Source organism: Dunckerocampus dactyliophorus, chromosome 6 (assembly GCF_027744805.1).
Source record: "Dunckerocampus dactyliophorus isolate RoL2022-P2 chromosome 6, RoL_Ddac_1.1, whole genome shotgun sequence".
Lineage (NCBI taxonomy): Eukaryota > Metazoa > Chordata > Actinopteri > Syngnathiformes > Syngnathidae > Dunckerocampus > Dunckerocampus dactyliophorus.
The window spans coordinates 22,691,524-22,718,492 of NC_072824.1; the positions used below are offsets into that span (position 1 = coordinate 22,691,524).

At 41.0% G+C, this 26,969-nt stretch overlaps 2 protein-coding genes across 4 annotated transcripts in view; one reads left to right on the forward strand and one right to left on the reverse strand.

Moving 5' to 3' along the window:
* xpa (xeroderma pigmentosum, complementation group A) overlaps positions 1-26,969 on the forward strand; it is a 38,044-nt gene that overhangs the window by 1,648 nt on the left and 9,427 nt on the right. For 2 of the 3 annotated variants that reach the window (XR_008570662.1, XM_054778800.1), the window contains exons 4-5: positions 418-535; positions 2,593-2,760. Coding sequence is in view for 2 of the 3 variants with exons in the window: in XM_054778800.1 (XP_054634775.1) it covers positions 418-535; positions 2,593-2,747 (273 nt within the window). In the remaining variant the exon portion in view is untranslated. Of the gene's footprint in view, positions 1-417; positions 536-2,592; positions 4,779-26,969 lie in introns of those variants that run through there. The other variant, XM_054778799.1, reaches the window with a different exon arrangement.
* On the reverse strand, positions 3,140-7,103 carry kpna7 (karyopherin alpha 7 (importin alpha 8)). The gene is given in 13 exon segments (XM_054778802.1): positions 3,140-3,258; positions 3,780-3,926; positions 3,986-4,168; positions 4,243-4,476; positions 4,550-4,726; positions 4,914-5,003; positions 5,005-5,031; positions 5,114-5,178; positions 5,292-5,391; positions 5,482-5,650; positions 6,376-6,461; positions 6,580-6,723; positions 6,801-7,103. Coding segments are annotated over 13 exon segments (1,575 nt in total). The 5' UTR covers positions 6,867-7,103; the 3' UTR covers positions 3,140-3,171.

The following is a 26,969-nucleotide window of genomic DNA, read 5'->3' on the forward strand; positions in this document are numbered from 1 at the left end:
CAAGCATATAAAATGGTCCCTCACACTTAAAAAACTTTTAAAATTGTGATACAAATGTGAAAAGAAGTTAACTACTAAATGAATGGTAAAACAATACCATTGTGGTGGAGTGTGGTTGTGGTCATCCTTTGATGACCACAGAACTGAGCTCTTGTAAGGTAAGGCCGAAGCCTTGCGCAGTATGTTGTCGTGCATGATGCACGTTCTGTCGATGAACTTTAGAGGCGTATTTTTCCTAGAATTTGTTCCCCCACTATAATAATTCCAGACACAGAATATAAAATAACACTATCCTAGTTTGAACTTCCACCCAATAAACCCAAATTATCATTTTTATTGTAAACGTTAAAGAAAATATATTTGAGGCGCAATCTAAAAATGTACTTTCCGGCAACATCATCAACGTCCTGTGTGTAGGTAGAGAAGCGATGTATGGAGGTGTGGGGTTCAGAGGCAGCCCTGGAGGAAGCCAAGGAGACGAGGGAAGAGAACAGAGAAGTGCAGAAACAAAAACGCTTCAACAAGAAAGTCAAAGGTTAGTTCACTGCTGGAGCCCAAACTTACAGCGGGGAAAATAAGTATTTGAACCCCTGCTGGTTTTGGAAGATTACCCCTTTACAGATATGAAAAGTCCACAATTTTTATAGTAGGTGTATTGTAACAAAGAGATGGAATGTAAAAAAAAAAAAGTAAATCTTATGAATTATTGTGCTTTGAGAGGAAATGAGTATTTGATCCCCCTCCAACTAGCAAGCATTCTGCCTGCTACAGACAATACACTCCTGATTAAAAGTTTAAGACCAGTTGAAAAATGGCAAGAACTAACATTTTGCACTGTTGGATCTTAAAGGAAAACTGCGCTTTTTGTGGAATTTTGCTCACAATCCTTATGAGACATTGAACACAGCTAAAAAGAGGCATTTAATTAGTGCACGTAATGGGACACACCTATTCCGCCTATTAAAACACCTCAAAAAGCAACAATGTTTTATATACACTCTGTGACCATGTAGTAACAGGGCATGTTCACGATGACATGGAATACTTACAGTATTTTGCCATAGTTTGGTCATTTTAAGCATTACCGGAACTTCCCTCTGGGGCGCATTGATTTCACATAGCAACATAGAAACGAACGCTACACCTAGCATTCATTTTTCTGAACTCAGGAGGAAAAAAAAAACGCAGCTCCAATATGTAGCGTTACCTTTCGGCATTGTGTGAGCGTGGCGCTGACACGCTGTGTGTGAGTGTGTGTTGAAGCTAGTGTGTGTCATTACGCAAGTAACGTACGGAGTTCTTCAGTGTAACAATGTTAATGTCGCTGTAACTTCGTTAATATGTAGGTGACATTATATAAATGGAGCGTTGACTGTTTTTGGAGGTTTTTTTCAGAAGGCTTTAAAGGCGGAAGAGGTGCGTCCCATTACGTGCATTCTTATCGGCCTCTTTTTAGTGTTTTTTATATCTTTTGAATGCACAGACGAGAGATGTGTCATGCTTCTTAGATCGTGGATGATGGGCAAAATTCCCAAAAAGTGCAGTTTTCCTTTTAAGGAGGTTCTAATTAGAACTTTTAAGTAGAGAAATGGGAATGAGACAAACATTTTTGCGTAAGCAATTTATTGCAAACAACCATTAAGCTGTCCTATTCTTGTTAATCACCTGAACAAATGGTTTGGGCATGCTTGATGCCAGTGTTTCCAGGAGGCTAGTAGGATTGTTGCTGAGGATGGCTTCATGGAGGGCATCCACTGTCTGGAACTGATGTCCGTTTTTGTAAACTTCCCTTGCCATCCATACCAAAATTTTCTCAATTGGAGTTAGATCAGGGGAATACGCAGGATAATTGAGAGGAGCTGCATGTTGGCCACACAGTCAGGAGATCTGGGTTCAAATCTCTGTTGGGCATATGGATTTAGATCAGGGGAACAAGCAGGATGGTCCAAAAGAGTGAGGTTATTCCTCTGGAAGAAGCCCATCTCCACATAGCCAGCTGCCGTTTGATGCTGCTGCACAACCTGAAGCTCCTTTGTAGGAAAAAGCAGCCCAGATCATGATGGCACCCCCTCCACTGTGCCACGTGGAAAGCATCGCAGGTGGGATCTCCTTGTCATGCCAGTAACGTTGGAAGACCTCAGGACTGTCAAGGTTACATTTTTTCCTCAGTGAAAACTTTTCCACCTTTCAATTTTTCAATGTTTGGTGCTCATGGAAATTACAAACGAGCAACCATTACAAACGAGCAATTTTTCAGCATGGAGATGAGGCCTTCAATGACATTTTTTGTTCTACAATTACCCATTGGAGAGCCAGTCTGATGTGTTATTGGACTGCACTCGGCCCCAGTAACCTTCATTTGGGCCAAAGGTCGTCCCAGTGTCTTGATCGGCCTCTCTGATGCAGCACCGGTGACTTTTGATCAGGAGTGTCACTGGACTGGGTAGCAGACCAATAACTACTGTTCATGAACCCAACCTTAAATGTTAAGTGGGCAAACCAACAAAAATCAGCATACGATCAAATACTTTTCTCCACTGTACATACAGTATCTTGTAAAATGAAGACTTTAAAAGTGTGTGCACTTGTCAGAATTGCGCAGAGCAGTGAGGAGCAGCATGTGGACCAAAGACACCAGCGCTCACCAACATCAGTACGGGCCAGAGGTGGTGGTCAATCTGGAGGATGATCTGTACAAGAAAACCTGCACCACATGTGGACATGAACTCACCTACGAGAAGATGTAAACGCACATTCCAGGTTTGATACCTCTACTAGGAACTAGATGGTTTGTTGAGGCCTGAATAAATCCAATGGTCAACGTTGGCTATTGAAAGTCAGTTTAGTATTAAAACATGCATAACTGGCAACTTCAGCAGTTTATATTTGATCTCACGCGATTGCTGGGAACAATTAGACCAGGTATTTGTCTGCAGAACACCAGACACTGCCATGATTAAAAAAAAAAAAAAAAAGGTGGTCAAGAGTTCATCGGGGTACACATTTAATGCGTTTTGAGATTTTGCCGCAAGTGTAAGATTGCGCCACACCAAGTTCAGGGCTCTTCTGGTGGGGAAAGTGATTCTACAATTGTAGTCGATTGAACACATCCAGACAATGAAATGGCACACAAGTCAGTCTGGTATGAAAGTGTTTTACTCTTACAATGGATTAAAATTCAAATTTTTTGTGAATCTCAGCGTCATGAAATAAAAAGGCATCTTCATTGGTGTCGACCTTCAGCCCCTCAATCTCATCCTATGAAAACAAATCAAATGGAGAAAGCTTCAATGCAAGTTGTAAATATGAGTATAATACGTTTTTTAAAATGTACACAATATCTTGCTGTTCTACAGATAACTGATGAATAAAAATTGTTGAATTAAGTCATTTTCAACTGTATTTTAGACATTTAGAAAGCATCCATCGAATTCTAGTACAGTAATCTAATTTATGGTTAATTGGTTTCACAAGAATCCGAACCACCCCCTTAAACAGCAGCAGTATAATAGTATTGTACACTGGTCTCCAGGTGTCAGTAATGTTACATTGAGCCAATAGCCACCAGAAAGTACACGTCAATGCCTACTTCATAGATGCACTTATTGCAGTTGGGGCTGAAACCAATTAACCACAACTGCACTTCACAAGTTAAATCGAGGACATTTAAAAATCAAGCCAATCCATAGTCTTGATTCCTGTCTGCATGAAGTTTAACACTGCTCTTAGAGAAAAATGTGCTAGTATTACTGTATAAAAGTATCCAAATGGCCACTTACTTGCATAAAATACTTTTCAATGAGGTTGCGTGCTGCCTGGTACACCATCTCATTTTCATGGTTCTGCAGACTTTCAATGCGGTCCAGTCCTCCCAGCTCTTCAACCAGCAGGCTTAGTTTCTCAACTTCATCAAGCTTCTCTGCTGCCTAAAATTCAAACTGGTCACTCAGGTTTCCAGGTTAAGTGCAGTGTGTGACTACCTCACCATGTAAATGTTGTTGATGGCATCCAATATGACAAGAACAATTTTGGCATCCTTTATTTGCAGCAGATTGACGATTGCCTCAAGTGCCCCACTATGCACCAACTGGACCACCTGCTCCACAGTGCCCCCACTGGTAATGTTAGTCACTGCCCACACTGCCTCCCTTTGAGTCTTGAAATCTCCCTTTAGGAAGAACAGCTGGTAAATTGCAAACCATTCATCTCTAGGGTTTACGCTGACATTTGAGCATTACTTACATTTCTAAGTAATTCTACCAGAGGGGGGAGCAGGCCGCATGTGATGAGCTGCTGGATTTGCTTACATGGCCCAGCTGCGATGTTAGACAATGCCCATGCGGCTTCCTTCTGCACACTGGCATTTGGGTGCCTCATGAGCAGAGGAAGGATGCTGAGAACTCCAGCATCAATGGCTGTCTGCGTTTGCAGGTCCGAGCCACTCACGATGTTCCCAATGGCACGAAGGGCAGGCGTCTGAGGTGGACAAGTTCAAAATGACAGATTAACCAACTATTACTGTAAGAATCAGACTAAGAGTTGTAGTTACCAAGACGCTCAGCTCCTTCTGGCTCATGAGCTCCACCAGCCGATGAACAATGCCAGTTCTCACCACCACATCAATGCGGTCATTGTCACCATCTGTGAGGTAGGAGATTGCCCAGCATGCATCTGACATGATGTCCTCATCTCCATGGTGGAGAAACTGGAGCAGCGTAGGAAGCACCTGCAGGAGTTGCGCTGTAGTTACAACATGGATCCACAAACTCTTCTTCTTCCCCCCCCCCCCCCCCCCCCCCCCAAATGAAACCGTCGCAGTACCAAAAGAAGCTCTTCTGCTGCCGCCCTACACACAATTGATTAGTCTGCCCTTACATCATAGCTAGAAAAATGTCAACCAGCCCTGCAAGTACCTGTTGGACTGCTGACATGGGTGGAAATGGGTTTTTATTTCTGCACAAGTTTGACAACGTCCATGTGAGGTTACGTAGATATCCAACCTGGAAGTGACGAGATATGATGGATGGCAACCTCACAAAAAAAAATGTTAAGAACTTTGTGCAATTTAAAAATAAATAAAAAAAAAAAAACTTACAGGGGTACCCGGAACAACACGTGCCAATAAGGCTGGAATGACATCACATTCAATGAGGACGTCTCTGTATGCTGAGCCATCACCTGTCCAGATTAGATTTGAGATTAGTTTGTTAAAAAGGCAAGATGGAGCTAGTGTCAGGTGTTTTGAGAAACCGCATTAGTGTGACTTAATATATGAAAATGCATAATTTCACCTGCAATGTTGCCAAGAGCCCAGACAGCTTGTTCACTGATGTGCAACAATGGCGAGGCCAGCAAAGAAATGAAGCTGGGTACAGCACCATGCTCTACCACCTACATACAGAAAAGTACATTAGGTTTTCTAAGCATGCTGACCTCTTCAAACAATATTTCAATGAGTCATAAAGGTGTTCCAAAGCTTACCTGCTTCGTATGCCAAGATGTTCCAGAGGCGATGTTGGTCAGAGCCCAAGCTGCTTCAAACTGAAGCGCAGGCTCATCATTCATACCCAGGAAGAGCACAAAGCGGGACAAGAGTCCCGTGTCGATGATCTCCTTCAGAGGAGGGTCACGCTCTTGAGAGAGTAGTTTTCTGAGAGGAACCAAAAGTGATGACTTTGAAACCAGCTCTCCCCAATTAAAACTGGCCATAATTGGAGAGTTGGGGTTGGATTTAGTTTTAAAGACATTAATTTAACATTAATTTAATGCAGTCAACCGGAGCACATTTTGTATTAGTACACTGATATTGCACTGTCAGAAAAGGGCGAGACCATTGGTGTCAAATTTTACACTAAAAGCTACATTCTGAAAATCAAAAGAATTGGGGGCGGTTACATTTATGCAAGTTTGTCTTTTTTCTTTTAAAAAGGAATTAGTCTCAAGTGTTCCGCTTTTCCTCCATTTGTTGTTCAGGTATACTTCAATGTCTTGTGGGCCACACTTTGGACACTCCTGGGCTACACTATTTGAGTCCTCACGATCCACTATAATATCCAATAGAATAATGACTAAAGGTTTTCACATTGTGGCACTGAACTTCCCCAAAGAGATAAAACCAATTGCAGGCCCCCAAACAAAGGATTTTCTGGAGCATATTTTGTGGTATTTTCTGTACATTCACCGTAGAAACTACAGCGGCAAATCAATTAAGTGTTAAACTGCGGTTAGCTTAGCAGGGTGAATAATTTGTTTGCTTTATTCTTAAAATCAAGCTGCTGCTGCACCTACCTCGTGGTAAATTAGTTCACTGCAGTCAGAAGGAAGCTACTGCGGCTGTGACCATAATAAAAATATACTTTTGAGTGTTCAGCTCACCTAGCAGCCTGGCATCCTCGAGTTCGAGCATCCTTGCACTCGGAGTTGACGTCTTTGATAATTTCCTCGATGCTTAAAGTTGGAACCTAGAAACGGCAGCCACGTTTGGAGGATACATTATGGCAATGTGCATTTAAATGCTACGTTGGGGAGATGAATTACGCTAACGCGGCTTTAAATCAAGTCAAGTGTAGTTGAGCTGACTTTGTCGTCGGAGATGAAAGTTGGCGAGAGGGCCTCCTCGTCGGGCAGAGAGGACAGAGTTATTTGTCGTCTCTTCATGAAGTTCTCGTTCTTTTTAGCTTTACGCAGCTCCACGCACTCAGACACCCTCCTGTCTCGAAGTTTCTGGACAGAAACAGCCACGGTAGGCACATACGAAATGATAATGTACTGTAATATGATAGAAGAAGTCAAAAACTCACGGCCGGGTCTTTCCCCTTGTTCTTGTATTTACCGAGGCGCTCCTTCGTGACATCCTTGGTGGGCATGGTAGGGTAGTTTCAGGTAACGTCCACAATAATCTCAACAGTCTGACGTGAACATCTTTTGGCAATGTTATTAATAACACCACGGCAGCAGGTGTAAGCAATTAACTCATTAACGCAGTGCCTGACAATACAGTTTAAAAAGTAAACATAATCTCATAAATCACGATTTGCCTCACGAACTAACGTACTTACATCTTTTTGATGCTTATCTTATGGAAACTTTCAAATTTTGCCTGCGACAAATGACGGATAGATTCTGAGTGGTCGTAGCTCTATCTTAACGGTAGATGGCAGCATAACGCAAGAGTCACCGAGTCAGTGTTTGTGCTTGACGTCACGACTGACTGACAGTGATGGAGTCTTCTCTTCCTCAGTTATCAGGAAAGGCTGAACAATAGGAGATGTTGTGTTTTTTTCCCTAGACAGATTTATACTAATTTCCTCTCGGTAGTGCATGTACGAACACATTTCCTCACTGGTGCAGAAATACATCGAACAACTTCAAGGTCATTTGAGTGCACAGCGGTACCCACATCACAAAAAGCTAATAGTGCCTCTTACAAAATGTAAATATCTTTAATCAAAAATGTATTCAAAATACGGAAATGGGCTACCAGTAATTGAGAAATGCTTGTCCTGAGTGCTTCAATATTGTTAAATCCCTCCCTTTTCTTGCCTGTAGGATGTTTTTGTGCATGTTTGCTGATGGATTATGTGCATGTACATATATTTCCCGTCAACTTTTCATACAGTATGTGCTGCACACTGGATGAATGCTTAACACTCTTGCCTCACAGCAAGAAGGCCCTTTTGGTCCAAGTCTTTGGGGTCCAAGTTGTTTGTGCCTCTGTAGTATATTCAAAATGTATTTTATTTTGCTTTTAACTAGTCACATTTACTTAATAAAATATATATTTTTGGAGCATTTTCAAAAACACAGCCAGGGTTTGAGTTACATGGGAGCCAAGCACCCTTGAAGAGCATCTGTCCATTGAGGGAATTGTCTAATAAACAAAAGAAGAGAATTCAACCGTGGATGACAGAGGGTCTCCAAAGTGCTTGTAAGAAGAAAAACACATTATATCGGAGATTTATAATACGAAAAACTAAAGAAGCAGAATATAAGTATAAGACGTACAAAAACAAGTTAACAAATATCTTAACAGTATGTAAGAGAGACTATTATAGTAATCTATTAGAAAAAAAACAAATAACATTAGAGCATCATGGGGCATCTTAAACAGTATTATTAGGAATAGAACCAAGAAAGCAGACTACCCTCAATATTTTATACATGGAAATGATAAAAAATGATAATATGAACGAGGTCGTTCAGATGTTCAATAAATACTATATAAATATTGGACCAAACTTGGAAGAAAGGATCCCAATTTACTTCTCAACAGAGGGGGGGATGAAAGTATAGACAGGAATCCTAACTCCATGTTCCTCACCGGTGTGACGAAAACGAAATAATAGATATTGTCAATAAAAATAAAGCTAAAGCATCAACTGACTGTAATGGAATCGACATGAGTAAAGAACTCAAACAATGCACTAAAATGAGCCATTTTAAGAAACAATACAAGCAGCTGATGTTTACAAAATACAGGAAAGAAGAATCCTGAATCACTGGGAAATACTATGCTGAGCCAAATGACAACTGCACTTTATGCAGTTTGCAGCAAGTGTGTCCATACAGATCTACAAACCTAAACTTCATTGTAATACGGTGTCATATTTCTTTATCATTTTCTAGAGTTATTCAGAGGTGGCAAATGGAAACATGTCACCCTGGACTGGCCACCAGTCAGTCACAGGACACACATAGACAACCATTCACACTCGTAGTCACACCTATGGACAATTTGGACTCTCCAATTTGCCTAACATGCATGTTTTTTGGATGTGTGAAGGAGCCGGAATACCTAGAGAAACCCCATGCATGCACGGAGAGAACATGCATACTCCACGCAGATTCGAACCCTTGAGCTGTACTGACTGAGGCTGACATGCACGGGGCATACAAGCCTGTGCAACCCTGAGCTACAATAAAGACAGTAAATTCATCCATCTGTAGTTTTTTTTTGTATACATTAGCAACATTCATTATTTTAATTTAAAATATGGCATTAGACCTCATTTAAAATGTACTATTCATGTTAATGAGATATAGAACACACGTACACAGACACGGAACAACACACACAGCAAGCCAGCAATTACACTTGTGTGCCACCATAAAATTGTGGAGACACTCCTAAAGCTCAGGTTGTAACTCGGGACCCAACACAGTGGCCATTTTTATGTGACTGTAACATTTTTACAGTGTAAATGCACTGCGTACTTGCCTTTTTGTAAACCATAGCCGCTACGCCAGCATGTAATCTGAGTTAGCTTCAAAGTTCCTTGTCATCGTTATGTAAAAAGAACCACAGCAGAAAATGCATTACGACCATTGTGTTGGATCTTGCTGGGTCTCTAACCTGCCTGTAGTGTTTTCTGTATTGGCACTGAGTCACGTTGCTCAATGAAGCGTGAGCCGTGTGTGCAGCATGTGGTGGTCGTATTGAGTGCAGGTGTGAAACAGTGTTTGTGTGGGTTTTTTTTCAGCCTGTTTTAGCTTTGCTCTATATATTTTTCACTTGTTTCCTAAATGACCGCAGTCTCCCTTCATCTCGGGTGGGAAACCTGATGGGAGGATACCTGGAAATGTGTTTCATTCGTTGTCGCCTACCTTGCTACGATTTACACGCTGCGGTATGCCTCAACATCTTCATTGGATGACAATGTGAGCAATAACATCAATATTGCCAAATGCTTGTGTTAAGAATGAGGTGGTATACAGCAGTACGTTTCTATGAACTGCTCTTATGATCCAGGTCTGCCTGCTAGCTTTTTGACCCTAGAAGTGTTTATGGCTCCTCAGAGACACTCTGAAGGGTGTGGACTATTTCAGTTTTGCCTTGTTGTCTTTACTGTGAGTTTAAACAATGTGAGATGATTGGCGGAAATTCCACTGTGCAGGTTCACAGGCTTTCACACACGCATGCACACCCACGCACACGCATGCACACACGCACACAAGCTCACACATGTACAATAACTACAAAAAAGTTGGACGTACAGAAATGTGGTTGAAAACGTTTTTGTAACTGTTAATATTAAATCTTCACAATTAAATGCGGTATGATTAGTGTCGTCGAAAAACACACTAACCGAGGTTGTACTTTATAATATAATGGAAACATAGATCACATGAAAATTATAACTGGAAAAGAATATGTGCTACTTCAACCAGTTTGTGCCATATGTATACTGTATATACCTTGTAGTCTACAGCAGTGGTGTGCAAACTTTTCGACTCGGGCCACATTGAGTTAACAAAATTTGCCGGGGGGCCAGACTATATATTTGATACACGCCCACTATTTTACGCTTATAGTTCTAACAGTCCACTTGGAACTATTAGTCTTATTTTAACTGTAAAGGTGTCATACAATCTGCTATATGTGCTTGTGTCCCTTTTTTTCAGCAGCACTTTCAACATCAGACCGCATCAAATCACCAAATTGAATTTCACAGGGTTTTTTTTTTTACTGAGTAAGACACGTGGAATGTACATGAATAAAGGATGTGTGATATACAATATGAACTATGAACGATAAAACATTGACTTTTAAAGAGTCCCTCCTTTTTTACTTCCCAGACAGTGCGGTGGGTAGGTTAAGTTGTGTGTCACATATTTGTTGACTTGTGTTTGTTTGGCACCTTGGGTGAGGTCGATGACTGGCTCGATGCGTTTGAAAAGCTACTTAAACCATCAAAAGGCTGTCTCAGATTGACTTGCAAGTCATGCTGCCAGCCAGCATTTTAAAATTTTTATCAAATACTTTAGAAGCAACTGGCGGGCTGGATCCAAACACTTGGCGGGCCGGATTTGGCCCCCGGGCTGTAGTCTGCCCACCCTTGGTCTATAGTCTATAAACTATAATTAGAAGAAAATGGGAAGACAGAGAGATAAGGCAATAAAGTGCAACCCCGTAGTGTAGTGAGGCCAAGTCCTATGTAGCTGTTATTGCTCACTAAAGACGTGCAGGGTTTTACTTATTTGACATTGGAGACTCAAACACAGACAACAGCTTCAATTAGGATTTGTGGCCGTCAGATATACTCCAATTCATATCTCCTAACTCCACATGATGCAGCGTGGACTGTTTTTCGATCCAAATAATAATCTATCCTCTATTCTTTCTTTGCCTGTCATGATTTCTTTCTATGCCTTCGTTCCCCTTTTTTGCCGTCCTGCCAACAGCCCCCCGCACATCCTCCATGGTTCCCAGAACAACGTGAGGTGTCTATGGGAAATCATTAATATGGATCGAGCTGCGTCAATACACTGCGTACACACATAAACTGGCACATAATAGGCCTGCTGTGCATCAGATAGTGAAAGGACGTTTAACCCTCTTTGCTCTTCAAAGTTCAATACATTGAAAATATTTACTTGTTAACTAAATTCGAGACTTATCCTTTCAGTTTGAATGAAGATGTTTCATTTTTACTGGGTTGGCTGTTTCAAACATTTACATTTTCGCTGCCCTTTTTACCACTTTTGTTCTTCATCACAGATTCAATCGATTAATATTTCATGTTGCCTCTTCAATACCTGCCAGTCAATAAGTGAGACAACACACACACCTCAGGTCCAATCAATCAAACTGACTATGTGTTTGTGTGTGTGTGTGTGTGTTTGTGTGTGTGTGAGTGTGCATGCGTGTGTGTGTGTGCGTGTTGAATAGATAATTTGTTTCTGCTGACAAAGCTCCTAGGCTGCATAAACAGGTTGCAGGCTCAACAGCTGAGCAACCCAAATGAGCCATTTATCATTTCTCATCGAGTCACGTTCCCACTGACGCAAAGATACATGCACACACACACGGTACAGATGACATGTAGTACATGCAAGGTTAAAAGAGATTAGTGATAGTCAGTTACAACAACTTTCTACAATTTTATAGCCAATCACATTGATAGTCAAGCATAAAGCAGCAAGATATTCATTTATTTTTGAAAAACATTGATAGAGTGAAGCCGCGAAATTTGAACCTTGAAGTGGCGAGGGACGACTGTATTATGTTTTATAATATTATTTTATATAATATTTTAGGTTATGTTTGTATTATTGAGTCCAGTGACAGAGGAATTTCACTTTCCCCCTTATTTTCCGGAAAATTTTCCCTGTTTTCAAATGCAAATCTTGACAGGTATGTCTGCAAATGCTTCTTAATGTATAAAAGTGAATGTAATAAATGTGACATGCATATTATAGGGTTTAGAGCAGGGGTCACAAACGTTTTTTCTTGCGAGAGCTACTTTTAGAAAATGAAAATGGCCACGAGCTACTCATTTTTGTAGAAATGATTTTCATACCTTATTTCAACCCAAACAAATCAAATATGCTTGTTTTACCAAAACATTCACAAAATGCTGGTATCCACAACTCACATTTTATGTTTCAGAATACTTTTCTTTCTAGTGTTCTCACATTATTAACTCAACACCTGAATGACAAGCAGGCCTGCGGGCGCCTCATGTGGTCACCAGGTTGGTGGTTTAGAGTGTAAAAAATAGGCATTTTAGGGCTGTTTATGGGTGTGTCAATTATTATTTGTGTTTTTTTGCCATTCTACTATATTATTGTTCTTCTTTTCCCCTGTTCCCCTGGGCTTTCTTTAAGAATAAGTGTTGCAAAAAAGGCTACACAAAGTGAAAGAAAAACATAACAAAAAAAATGCATAGTTTTTCCTAAGATGCTCACTGACCTGAGCTCTCGTGGCGTATGGTGAGATAGGTCATCATCTCGCATCACGTCACACTTCATCACAGATTGTTCTGCAAGACTTTGTGTGACTTTTGAGGCATTTAAAAAAATCCAAATTGCACACCTTTTGGTGCATTCAAATTTGGAGGTGCCACGGTCTATTCATAAATGTATTTGAAAAGTCAACAGGAAGGAGCTCAAAAAGAAAGCTACTGCTGTCCTAACACCAAGCAGATGTGTTGTGCAGAGGTGTTACGCTTACTGCTGTTTGAGAACGTAGTAAAAAGCCATGAAAAGCTTTCCCTCCATTGTCCTTCAATCTCCCAAGTCAAACTATCGTCAGCATGCAAGTGGAAGGCTCATGCGCTTTCAAAGCAACGGGGCCATTTCATCACATTGGTGACGTGCAGTAAAAAAGTGAGAGGCAACATTGTAATGGGCTTTTATTAGTTCCAGTGTTTATTTTTGTCGAAACAAGATGCTGGTTCCGCATGTGCTGGACTTCAAACAAGTGTACTGATGCTGCTGATGCTGATGGTCTGCAGAGGAGACGTACACAATATGGACAGAATTTAAGACGCATCACAATCAATGAAATAATTAACCAGTCCCTCTCTACCTGGGCTAGACCCCTGACTTCCACCTGAACCGTAATTGCTGATCTTAACAAGGCAGCTTTCTGGGAACAGCTTTTGGGAAGGATCTTTTCTGTGGTCCAAAAACAAGGTCCCAAAACAAGGCATGCTTGAATGAGTTTGGTGTGGGCAAACTTAAGAGACTGAACGAGAATTCACTCCAACTTGTTCACAGTCTTCCCAGAAGACTGGAAGCTATTATAGCTGCAAAGAGAGGGACAGACTTCACATTTTCTTCCACTTTCAGGGTTTGTGTCCCAATACCTTTCTCCATTTAGTGTAGCATGCCATTATGTGTACATGATCCTGCTCACATTGACAGGGAAGAGAACCAAAGAAGGTCAAAAGGGTTGGGTGGCTTCAAAGGTGAACGTGGAAGTAGTGCTCAGACCACAGGGGCCAGATAGACAGTGATGGACTCCATAGACAGAGAGGACCCACAGAGAGATGTACACATAACACACACACACACAGGGTGGAGGGTGAGCTGATGACAACAAAAACATCCTTCATTCCTGTTGTGAGTCTATGGGTAAAAAAGGCAGATGGCTCCCAGACTGGAAGCGTAGTCAAGGGCTCTTAGGGTGACTTGGAAGGTGGAGTGATTGTTGTCGGGGCACAAGCAGGTATCGGGTTTATCTGAGCTGAGAGGCCCCATGCATGGGCATCCTATTCACCTGCTGCCCAGGCCTGGACTCAAAACAGACAGACCAGGTAATACTAGACGGTATTGATGGCTTGAAGGTATGAAACACATGCAGAAGTGTTGAGGTAAAAACATATGATGTTGTCCCTGCATCCCCAAAATACGTACAGATGATAGAGTCTAATGATGGAGTCCATCCATCCATTATCTATGCCGCTTGTCCTCACTAGGGTCGTGGGTATGCTGGAGCCTAGAGGTGGGGTAACAATTTTTAAATAACAGCAGCATTTTTAGAATTTTGGTAAAAATAATTTTGTTTATAAATCTTTTTTTGCTTTCAAATCCACTTATTGTTTGGTTGGATAAAAAAAACACACATTTTCAAATCCACTTTTGGTTTGATTAGATAAAAAAACACAAACACAAAAATACCCTCCCCCTTTTCTTCACACTGTGCAGGCATGCGGCGGCGAACCCAACAAACGTGTGCTGCCTTAAATAGCTTTAATTTAATACAGCGTTTGAAGACCAAACACTTGACGGATGAGTTTTCAAGGCTCACGGAGCACCATTAGCCAAAGCTAACATAGCTAACACAGCCAACACAATGGGCAACACTCGCCCGTATGTGCGTGACAATCTGAAGGCTAAGCAAATAACTTGAAAAATAATTTCATTCATCGGACTAGATGACCAGCCTTTTTCAGTGGTGGAAGGCAGTGGGATCGGCCGACTGCTTTCTCACTTGGAGCCCACCTACGTGGAAGTCCTGCCAGAGCTCCATCAAACAATGTGCTCTCACATCAGAATTCCTAAATATGTTCTCATATGTTTTTGTCTACATTAAGATGATTTTATGGTTACTTTTTTCAGCAATGTCCTTGTATATAATTTAAACACGATCCATTTAGTTAGTTGTACCCATTTCTATGCTTGCAAATGCTTGATTTAGGTAAAACAATCATAACATTAGCTTACACATGCATATGCTTTGACTAAAGATAGGCTGTATTGAGCCACTAAACAGCATCATTTATTAATACATTTTTGAAAAATCGTGATAGAGTGAAGTGGCAAAATTTGAACGCGAAGTGCCGAGAGACGGAGCGTATATATTTTCCTGCTGTACAGAGTATCCGGATGTTATTAAAAATGAATGTTTATATTTCCACTTAAATGAAATGTATGTGAATGAAATGTATGGTTATTGAAGGCCTGTCTGTTTCATTACCAAATACTCCTCATACTTGAGCGGTTGTTGGTTTCTATAGCTTTGGTTCACTTTGCAGAAGACATGCGTATGTGCTGCGGAGGGTTGACTCAGAGCAATAATTACCATACCTCACTAACATACATGCACAGGGACAGGTGTGTGTCTAAAGTGCAAGTGATGGGAGAGAGAGGAAGAGGAGATTGCAAGTGCTGTGGCTAGAATGGAAATGTATAGACATGAAAGAGTAGTCCAAGAGAGAAACAGCTGGTCTGTGTGTGTGTGTGTGTGTATGTGCGTGCGTGCGTGTTATGCATAAACACACCTTCAAAGAAGATCCAAATGTGCCAGCCCACCTGACTTCAAGCATCAGTGTGGGAACACTGTTAAACACGCACACACACACACACACACACACCACATAGACCAACTGATCTTGTCCCCTCTTTTCCAAACAGTATGCAAAACACACCTGTCACCGTGTCTGTGTGGCGTGCATGTGTGTGAGCATGTGTACACACTGAGATAAATCACAGGTTGTGTGGACGTTCCTGTCCTGACATGTGCAGGCTCTGTGCACCACAGCTGGGCAGCTTCAGCCTGGATTCAGCATCTCTGATTGGGGACTGATGATGATTTCATCTAACGGGGCATTGTGGGATTTATCACATAGACACTCTTTGGTTTTGTCATATGAAATCCAAAATGTTCCAAAATTCATCTTTTACCAGCCATGCATCTGTGCTTCCATGTCTGCTTCCATGCAAGAGGGCCCAAAGAAATGTTCGATAGTGACACAGTTCTTTGGTCAACATGCAGTAATGGGAAGATAGACATTTGGATTTATGTCCGATGTGCTTTTCAAAAAAAGGATGAGGCTGCAACCAACTTGAGATAAATATTCACTCCTGATCAACATTTTAAGACCGTTTGAGAAATCTACATTTTGTCCTGTTGGATCTTAAAGAACTTCCAAATGTGAAAAGAAGAAATGGGAGTGAGACAAAAAAGAAAATCAGACAGCAATTTATTGCAAACAACCATTACAGTGAAATTGGCTGTTCATTAGCTGATCAAAAGTTTAAGACCACAGCCTTTAAAAGCAAAAAAAAAAAGGGCAAAAATGTGGATTCAATGTCATTTTCTGTCTGGTATTTACACTATCATGATCTCTTGATGGCAAAGTAAAAAAAGCTCTCTCTATGAATGCTCAGATTGGTGAGCTGCTTTTAAACTTCTTGAAGATCCTGAGTGTTATGGAACAAAAAAGTGAAGTGGTAGAGCTCAAAAGAATTTCACCGGCCCTTAGCCAGAGGATCCGATTGGCTGTCTGTCGAGACACGGGACGAGCCTCGACCCAAATGAAGGTCGTTACTGGTGTCAATTGCAGTCCAATAACCATCAGACGGTAACCATCAGATCTGCGAGAGAAGGCTTTTAAGAACAAAAGCCTCGTCTCCTTCAACGCCACATAATTGCCCATTTGGAATTTGCACGAGAGCACCAAACATGGGACATTGAAAGGTGGAAGAAAGTTTTATTCTCTGAGGAAAACAAATGTAACCTTGACGGTCCTGATGGCTTCCAACGTTACTGGCATGACAAGGAGATCCCACCGGAGATGTTTGCCATGCGGTACAGTGGAGGGGGCGCCATCGGGACCTGGGGTGCTTTTTCCTTCAATGGAACAGTGGAGCTTCAGGTTGTGCAGGGGTGTGAAATGACAGCTGACTATATGGAAATGTTGCTGGGGGCATCCGTCATGACTGAAGGCCCTTGTCTGTGTGGTCTGACTGCCTTTTTCAACGGGACGACGTTGTAGTTCACAATGCCGATCTGACAAATGACTTCTCCCAGAGGAATAGCCCCACTGTTTTTTGGATCATCCTGTGTGATCGAAATCCAATTACATTTGGGGACGGATGGCAAGGAAAGTTTACAAAAATGGACATCAGTTCCAGACAGTGGATGCCCTCTGTGAAGCCATCTTCACCACATGGAGCAACATTCCCACTAGCCTCCTGGGAACACTGGCATCAAGCATGCCCAAACCAATTTTTGAGGTGATTAACGAGAATGGTGTAGGTACTCATTACTGAGTCCTTTTTTCCATCTATGTTCTTAAACTTTTGATTAGTTGTTCAAAAGCCTGTTTCAGTTTAATGGTTGTTTGCAAGCAGCTGGGATGACAATCAGCACCTCCAAGTCTGAGTCCATGGTTCTCGCTGGGAAAAGGTTGCAGTGCCATCTTCGGGTCAGGTATGAGATCCTGCCCTAAGTGGAGGAGTTTGAGTACCTCAGGGTCTTGCTCACGAGTGAGGGAAGGATAAGTCGTATAAGCCGACCATCAGAACTATTCGGATGCGGTGATAACATTCCTTCCTGGTTTTGGCTTTCATTGACTCATGCTTGATGCCATCACCCTCATCCACGTCCAGGTACTTGTAGATACTTTTGATGGTCACTTTAGCGCACTTGTCCAGGCCAAACGTGTGTGTTGTTGCTGAACCTTTTGATCACATTCAACTCAGCGCTTATTTCTAAATCTTCTCTGGCAAAAAGCTTGAGGCCATCCATGGACAGCAGATGAATGACTTGCTGTCTTTTTTTAACCTCATATCCGAGCTGTTGTTCTTGGTTAAGCATGATACTGAGTGGAAAGCAATACAAAGAGAGCAATACAAAACAGTAATGGGGATAGCGAGTCACCTTGAAAAATCCCTCGCTTGATGTCAATCTATACCTTCTCCAGGCTCATTCAGTTGTGCTCCCTCCTCGTCCATAATGCCTGTTGGCGCCGACGGTATTGCTTTTGACCGTGATCTTTCTGAACTCCTCATAATGCGCCATCATAATTACTTGCTCATCGTTTGTAAAATAAACCGGCCAGGATCCGCTCCATTTATGCGCGGAAATAGATTAATATGACCTCAAACGCCCGCTTTTATGTGAATGTGCACTGAGCACAAAGCCGAGAACCCGACTTAAAGTAAGTTGATAACCCCCATTGCAGTACCGTTTACCTCTGTTTGAGGAATTTAGGTTTTGTTGAGCTGCGTCGTGGGCACAACGCCTGGGTAAGTTGAGCCACTTTTGCGGTACAGGCCTCAGGACACTAAGTAGCTAAATAGCAACCATCTTTTCAAGCCAGAATCTAACTTTTGAGTGACGACAACGCGTGTAAGAGGTGTGCAAGGTGCACACAATGTGTGCATGTCTGTAGTGCACGGACTGCCAGCCAGGTTTTAGTCAAAGAGGAGCTTTTGGTTCATTGATGACATGGGACTTTCTGCTGTTTGCTGTTGGGGTCCAACTAATTGTTACCATCAGCGGTGATTAAAAAAAAACGTACTGATATCCAGTCTGGTTTTCTGACGCAGTTCTAGATGTCTATCTTTGCTAATTATACAGATACACCATGGCACTGTCATAATAAATGGTCGCATGGAAAACGTGGACTGGACTATCAGTGACGGTGGGTATAAAATAGGTTTAAACGTCGCCACTTCTTTAAACAAGCCTTGCGATGTCGTGATGTGTAAATATTGCAAGGCAAATCATGGCGCTGTGCTGGCACTACATGATCAAACTATGGAAGGACTTGACAAAATACAAACTGGCTGGCTTCACTTCATATTGCATGCTCAAGTTGAGGACAGTTGTACTGCAATGTCACATAAATAAGACTATGCTACGCTTCATATTGCATGCTCAATTCCAGGATAGTTGTACTGTCGTGTCACATACAGTAAATAAGACTATGCTACGCCTTGCTGAACGCAGAAAGGACAAAAAAACATTGGACCCAAAATGGATTTTCGTTTTGGTAGCAAATAATGAGCTTATTTGGTTTACATTTATTTTGTGTCTCTTAACCTGTCGTTCTAAATGAGTATTAGATGTGTTTTTATTCACATTACCAGTCATGTGCAGTGGTATTGGATGAACAGCAGCATATCATGCATTGTCACGACTAAGTCAGTGTAAACTTGCAAACTGCAATGCGTATTTTGTCAGCGTGATATCCCTTTTTTTTTTTCTTTTTTGCTAAATTTGTGCAGCGTTTGCCTAAAAAAAAAATCTTACCCACTTTACAGGGGAAACGATTTGATTTGACTTTTTGGGACACATTTTGTATGATGACGAGGCAACTTTGTTTCACTAACAACTACAATGTGCATGTGCACTCCACAATCCTAAATGTGCAAAGGAAAACCGAGAAAAAAGTGAATTGGGAACGTTGTTTAACTCCAGTCAAAGCAGCTTGGATGTGGTAACAGAGGCATAAGCTAACACACACACCTGTATGAAGAAAGGAATCTCGCCAGCTCGGAGAGGTGATTATGTACATCTTGATCTCTTGATGACTATATATATATATATATATATATATATGTGGTTGTTTAATATACTTGCCATTGCCATAGCTACTGTTTGTATTTGCTAATGCGCACATTTCCTAGCATTCCGTTGCTCCTCTGATGTGATAAACTGCATGCACACTCACAGGTGCCTTTCCAAATATTATCTGTCGCTTCCATGTGTCGCAATGCCTCAGGAATGAATACTGTCATCACAAGCAAACACCCTTCCCCCGCTTTGTCTGTCTTTGCTGCTTTTTAAAAGAAATAGCACTCATCATTCATTAAGAAAACATTGGTGAGGCAGCGATTTTACAATGACACGATTACATGACAGACAAGTGCGGTTAGCGTCCACCCCGATTAGCATGTTTTTCAGTTAACGTCAAAAATGTATGCCACAGTTTTACCTTGGTTTGAGTGCATTCTACGGTTAGCGTACAATACGTGTTAGTGATACACTGTGTGAGTGTTTTTAAATCACAAAACGTCCTTCCTTGTTTGCATCCTATTAGCTAGCTAAACTAAATGGCAACCAGAACTGGAAGTTAAAGGGACAGTTTGGATTTTTTGACGTGAAGTTGCATGACATCCCCATCAGCATCGTAGTCCAGTAACAGCGACTTATCCCCCACTTGGTCTCCTAAGTCCAGTTCTGGTCAGATTTCTGTGATGAAGAACGTAGTTCCGCTTAGTTGCTGGGGACAATTAAGTAAAGAGTTTGGCTTCTCGAAACAATATGTGTTCAAAGATTAATACAAGACAAAAGAAACACTTCCTGTCTTTTATTTTCCAATGCGTACTGTGTGGGAATTCAGAGGTCTGCTTACACGGCTGTTTCCTTGCACTAATTCTCTTATATAAAAAGTAGAAACTGCCACTACGGCATTATTGTTCATCCAGGCCCGTTTATTTTGATTTAAGGGCAGCCTGGTGTCAGGTGCTTGTTTGCTTTTGCTGAATACAGTTCTGCACTTTACTCTGATCCTGCAATGACAGTAAAATATCAGTGCCAAGGTGTTTTTTTCCCCACTCAACTGTTTGCATACTGTGCAGCTTTGGCTCATTTTGTCAGAACCATGGAAATGAACACACAATATGCAGAACATTTGGATTAGAAAAGGAGTTCAGCCACACATTGGAGGACCTGAGCCAGCAAACCTATTTAGTATTGATCACAACGAGGACATAATCAATTCAACTCCAATTGAATCCACATCAAGTCAAGGAAAAGGACATTTCAACAACAGCGCACCCATTCTTCTCCTTTGCCATTGATGTTACGTTGGATGCACATTTGTCATGTCAAGACCTTCAGGGGAATCCCTGATGAATATTCAATAATTAGATTTCTCCCTTGCTGTTTCCAGAGCACTGCGGCTCTCGTGTTTGTTCTTGTTGCACATCACTCCATAGTTAGTGCGGTACACGGCCACCTCGGGTGTCACTGGGTGTTCATGATGACAACAGAAAAAAACGCATAAACGCTCTTCTATTGAGCTGTTAATCTAGCGGCGTGTGGAATTGCAAGGCTCTCATTTCCTTTGAGTCAGTACTTCTCCTGCCAGATGTTTAGAGTGCAAGGAGAAAATACAGGTGGAAGCAGAGAAGAGGGCACATGAGGTGATTGGGGGGGAGGAAAGGGGAATTCATTGTAGAAAAATAATGATGAAGCCTTGCATGAATCTTTACCTCCCTTTCTGTTCTCTCACCCGCCTCGTTTTTTATTCACAGACTTCCATCACCGCAAAGAGGACTGTTTTGCGGTCTTTGCCGAGGTCGATATAGCTTGGCGAGTGATCTATTGACGGACTGAGAGCATGAGAGATGAGTTCAATACACTTCAATTTAGCTCCACTTGCTTTAATTACTTCCACCCGGTTTGAGAGGCTGAAAGAGAACGTGTGTGTGCGTGTGTGTGTGGTTAGACTACCCCTGAAGGCTGATGATAAAAATAGTGTCATTGTTGAATTTGGGGTCTGTTAAGTATTTAGGAGCGTCCAGGGGGCTTTTTGACCTCTGCACAAAGCAATGATTAAAAAAACATAAAATATTAGTAACCATTATAATAGTATTAGTAGTATAAAGTAGTATGTTTCATGTTTGTGGAGGAGAAACATGACCATAATAGACTTAATTTAATTGTTAAAAGAGTTAGGACATCTACAGAAAGGATGTCCATATTTTGCAGCTGTAAAGAGAGCAAATAATGAGAAGATGACAACATTTTTGACATGGGTCATTGGAAGTCACTGGAATGATGTAGAGCTGGTACAGAAAACGGTCTGCCCCAAGGCGCAGAATTGTCCAATATGTCCCAGTATACTGAAGCCTGAAAAATCAGGGAGTACTAAGGGGTATAGGATGCTGATGAATGGACTTGATTAAGGCCTTTAATAAAACTTCCATCCACATGAGTGTATCATAAAAAAATATCCCTGTCTACATAAAAACACATTCACTGGCTGTCATGCGCATTTTGCCAATCAGAAGTCAGCCAATCAACCACAGCTGACTTGGACTTTCTTAAATAGACCTGATACATACGGAATGACAATGAAGGTGTGGCGAGGTTCTAACACAAACCGGCAGGCGCCATGATCCAATTCAGTGTGCACTCACACGGTAGGCAGAGCTTGCGCACCAAACCGTGAAACCACGCTTTTTACGGTGGCCTCATCTTCAGTTTATTCCCTGTACAGTTGTCTCTCATTTATCGCGGTTAATTGGTTTGTCGTTTTTTTTCTTCCTCACCCACCGTGCTCTTGTTCCTTCTGTTGAACCTTGGTTTTCGTACGCCCCAGTTTTCATAGAATTTGTTTTTTGATGAAAATTATAGCTAAAAATTTGTCTCGATTTTTGTACACTGTTTTAAGTTATAGTGCGGCCAAACAGTGCACCTAACAAACTAGCATGCGAAACTGGGCGGCCAAATAAAGCATTCACACGTGAGTGTCTCTGTGAAGAATGCTAGTGCAGTGAGGCATGCACAGATTTTTATATTGGGAAAACCGAGCAGCCGCTGAGCAGACGCATGTCACAACACAGATGAGCTAACTGTCCAGTTCAAGACTCAGCTGTCTACTTGCAGCGAAATAACACTTTTTTGAGGGCAAAAACGTACATATTCTGGACAGATGGTTTGAAAGAGGAGTTGAGGGAAGCCATTGACTCCACGTCTGGGGGGGGAAAAAAAATCTCTGAACTATCGGGGGAGGTCTACGACACAATCTACTGTATCTCTCACATATAGGGGTCCTTTCATCACAAATGAGTGAGCTATTTATGTTTGGGGCGTGCCTCTACTTTAGAGGTTAAGTCGCGACGTGCGTCTACCGCTGCACAAAATGAAACAAATACCCGTGAGCCAATAATTTAAGTTTTATAAACATGAAATCATGGGGCACATTTCTTATGACAAACATAAAAACTGCGTTTTACCCATCCACACACAAGCGCTGAAGCTGCGGTTTTCCAAAAGCTCAGTTTTTAAGGCCAAAAACCTATGTATGCATAGAAACATTTTAAAATATCTGCATTCATGTGGACATGGCCGAAGAGCTACTTTGTCCATATAGTGTGAGCTACTACACAATGTCACCCCCACGGGGTTAGCTCATATTGAAAGATTTTAGATTTTATTAAAGATTGTATTTATTAACCATCTCCTTCAATATAGTCAACATAAGGAATGGGAATGTCAGTGGCATAATAGGAGAACAGAATTGAGTCTGTTCCTGCTCCATGAAGTCATAAGCATCATTCAGTTGACAACTGTCATTAAATGCAAATGATAGCAATCATCCAACCACACACTGCATGGGGAACATTTGCCTCAACAATTATGGCGTGTTGATGTGTTTACTCAAATTACCAGGAAATCATTTTTATGTGCTGGCAATGTTGACACCAATGCAAATTATAGCACTGATTGCATGTGTGATGGATACAGTGACTCATCGAGATGTTTTAATAGACTCTACCTGTCGTTCTTGTATTTAATTTGTGGTTTTGTGGCGTTGAGCTGAAGACCATGTTTAGATGGCAGTTTGTGTGGAAACAGTGATTTTTACCCATCCTGGTCAATGGCTGCAAACGATAATTTGGTTGAACATACATTATGTCCTTCATGTGTTGTTGGTTGTGTTGTTGTGTTGTTGGTTTATTGTGAATTGGCCTCTCTCCTGAGTTAGGCAGAGTTAATAATATCAACTGTTTCAAAGTAAAATAATAAATACAACTAATCCCCCTTGATGACCTGTGACAGATACTGCTTTTAAACCTTCAAGACCGAAGCTACCGCAAAGTTGTAAGGGACCTTTTTAATGAGTTCTTGTGTACTTTCCCCAGAACACAAGTCAGTGGTATCATCCATAAATAATACCAACTTTAAATCATTTGTCACTTTACAAATGTCGTTGATATACAAATTGAACAGTTTTGGTCCCAATATTGACCCCTGGGGTACTCCACACATGATATTTAAACTCGCAGATGTGTATTCTCCTAGCTTTACAAATTGCTTCCCGTTTGCTAGGTAGCTTTTAACCCAATTCAAAACTAATCCTCTGAATCCGTACCTTTCTAATTTTGCTGTTAAAATATTGTGATTAATTGTATCGAAGGCTTTTGTAAGATCCATGAATACTGCAACAGCACACATTGTATGGTTGATAGCATTAGTAATTTCCTCCGTGATTTCAATCAGTGCCATAGAAGTTGAAATGTTAGCTCTGTATCCGTATTGACTACCTGCTAGTAATTCATTGCTATTAATACATTTGTCCAGCCAGTTATTAAATAGCTTCTCGATAATTTTATAAAATTGGGGTAATAAGGAAAACTGGTCGGGAATTTGTAAATGGATGTTTATCTCCCTTTTGGAAAATTGGAACCGCTTTAGCCATTTTCATTTTGTTAGGAAATTTTCCAGTCTGAAATGATAAGTTACTGATCTATGTTAACGGTTCTACAATCTCATAGATAACCCTTTAATTGTTTCCATTTCGATTCCATTACAATCAGTTGATGTTTTTGCTTTAAAATTTTTGACAATGTCAGTGATTTCCTTTTTAGTTACATCAGTGGGAAACATGGAATTGAGATTCCAATCGATGGTTTCATTCCATTCCTCCATTGTCCAGAGCTTTGGAATTTCTTCTTCCAGTTTTGTTCCAATATTTACTAAATAATTGTTAAACATTTCAACTACCTCATTCATATCATCCTTATTAGTGTTTCCAAACATAAAATAGTGAGGGTAGTCTGCTTTCTTAGTGCTGTTCCTTAGAATACTATTTAAGATGCCCCAAGTTGCTCTCATGTTATTTGTATTCTTATCTAGTAAATTACTATTATATTCCCTCTTGCACACTCTCAAGATTGTTGTCAACTTATTTTTATAAGTCTTTGAATTTTTTTCTGCTGATTCAGTTTGTTGAATGATACATTTCCTGTATAATGTTTTCTTCTTCTTGAAGGCGTTTTTTTTTTTTAGTCCTTTTGTCATCCATGGCTGGTTGTTTTTCTTTTGCTTCTTGGACTTTTCCTGCCAGGGACAGTTCTTGTCTTAGAGCTCCATATAAGTGCATAGAAAGTGATCATATGCTTCATCCACATCTTTTTGCACTGTAGACACTCCCATCTTTGTTTTTCTAGATCTTTCCTAAAAGCGCTGACGCTATCCTCTGTGTTCATTGTAAATTATAAACACTGGAAGATGATCACCGATGTCACTAATTAACAGGCCACTAGTTGTGTTCTTATCAAAGTCATTGGTGAATATATCATCAATATACTATCGGGTGGCACGGTGGTCTGTTATTCTGCTTGGTCTAATAATTTTAGGATATAGATTCAAACTGGACATTGTGTCTATGAAGTCATCTATTTCCTTGTACTTGTGGATTCAAAAGATCAGTATTGAAGTCTCCACATATAAAAATAGATGTCCGTAAACATTGCCTTAATCCTTAATCCTCAAACATTCCAATCCTTGATTTTGGAGTTCTATATACACAATTTATTAACACATTATTGCTTTTTTTCTTTACAGAGTTCAATATTTACACATTCTAGGATTTTGTCAATAAATGACATATCCTTCACCATTTTGGAGTACAGATGTTTGTCCACGTACACAGCCACACCTCCTCCACTTGAGTTGTTCCGGTTTATACAGGTCATTTCACACCCTTCCAGCTCGAAGTCCATACCTTTGTTAGCATTAAGCCAAATTTCTGAGATTGCAATTACTTTAAAGGGTTCCTTGAATTGGTTCAACTATTGTTTATTAAAGTTTGCATACATGCTTCTGCTGTTTATGCGGATAATGCACAACTTATTGCCGATATTAAGATTACTGTTGTATTGCTCCTCTGTATAATAACAGCAGTCATTTGTAATGTAAAAAAAAAAAAAAAATTGTCCGGATCTATGTCTTTGTTTGTGATCTATGAAACAAAACGTGTCCAATTATAGATCTTCTTGTGGCTTATTAAAGCTGTTTTCCCCCATGAGACAGTAGAAAATAATTTTCCTGTTGACTATTTAATTACCGTACGTGCAATTTTGGCAGAGCCTGTTAACACGTTGCCTACCTAATGGAGGACATTGAACCATTCATATTGGTATGTACAACAGGGCAAGATTAAACTTGACAGGTTAGCAATCTTTCAAAGATATTCAGGGCGTTTATCTGTCTCGCTTGGTGTGCGTAATCACTCCTGCGTCCATCAGGAATTGTGAGAGGTCAACTCATTTGTTAGTCAAAACTTGCGTATCAGTTGTGAGCATGGCAGCAGAGGTTTGTTTTGTCTGAATTCACCACAGCTGAGTCACTCACACCATTAATCTCACGCACAGAAGGCCGACGACTGACGTGCTCGTGTGATGTTGCATCTGTGCGCACGTGTGTTGTCGACCACAGGAAGCTGGCCAGTGTGGGCGGCGAATGTTGGAGATGCGGACCAGCAGGGATCACTTCAACACCTGGCTGCCTTGTGCCAAAAACAAAACTCCTCACCTGGCCGCTTGCACACATGCACAAGCGCTGTCATGCACACATTTGATTGGAAATGAGGTATTTGCTGAAATTGTATACATTTTGATCATAAGGAATCACCAGACCTTTCAGTGTTTGGCTGTTTATTTACTCAGCTACAGAGATTATCAGGCATCTATCGGGGGTAAGGCCTTCACTCGTGCAAAGACATTTTATACAAAAAGATAACGATGTTCGGTTGCTCAACTTTAAAACAAAATACATAAAAAAAAAACTGTGACTTGCAACCACCTCTCACCCAAAGTCAGCTGGGACAGGCTCCAGCTGGCAGCTCATGTAACCCTTACAGGATGTGTGGTGGAAAATGGATGAATGAATGAATGACTGCAAGGAATAATACCGACAAAAGAGGATTTTTAGCTAG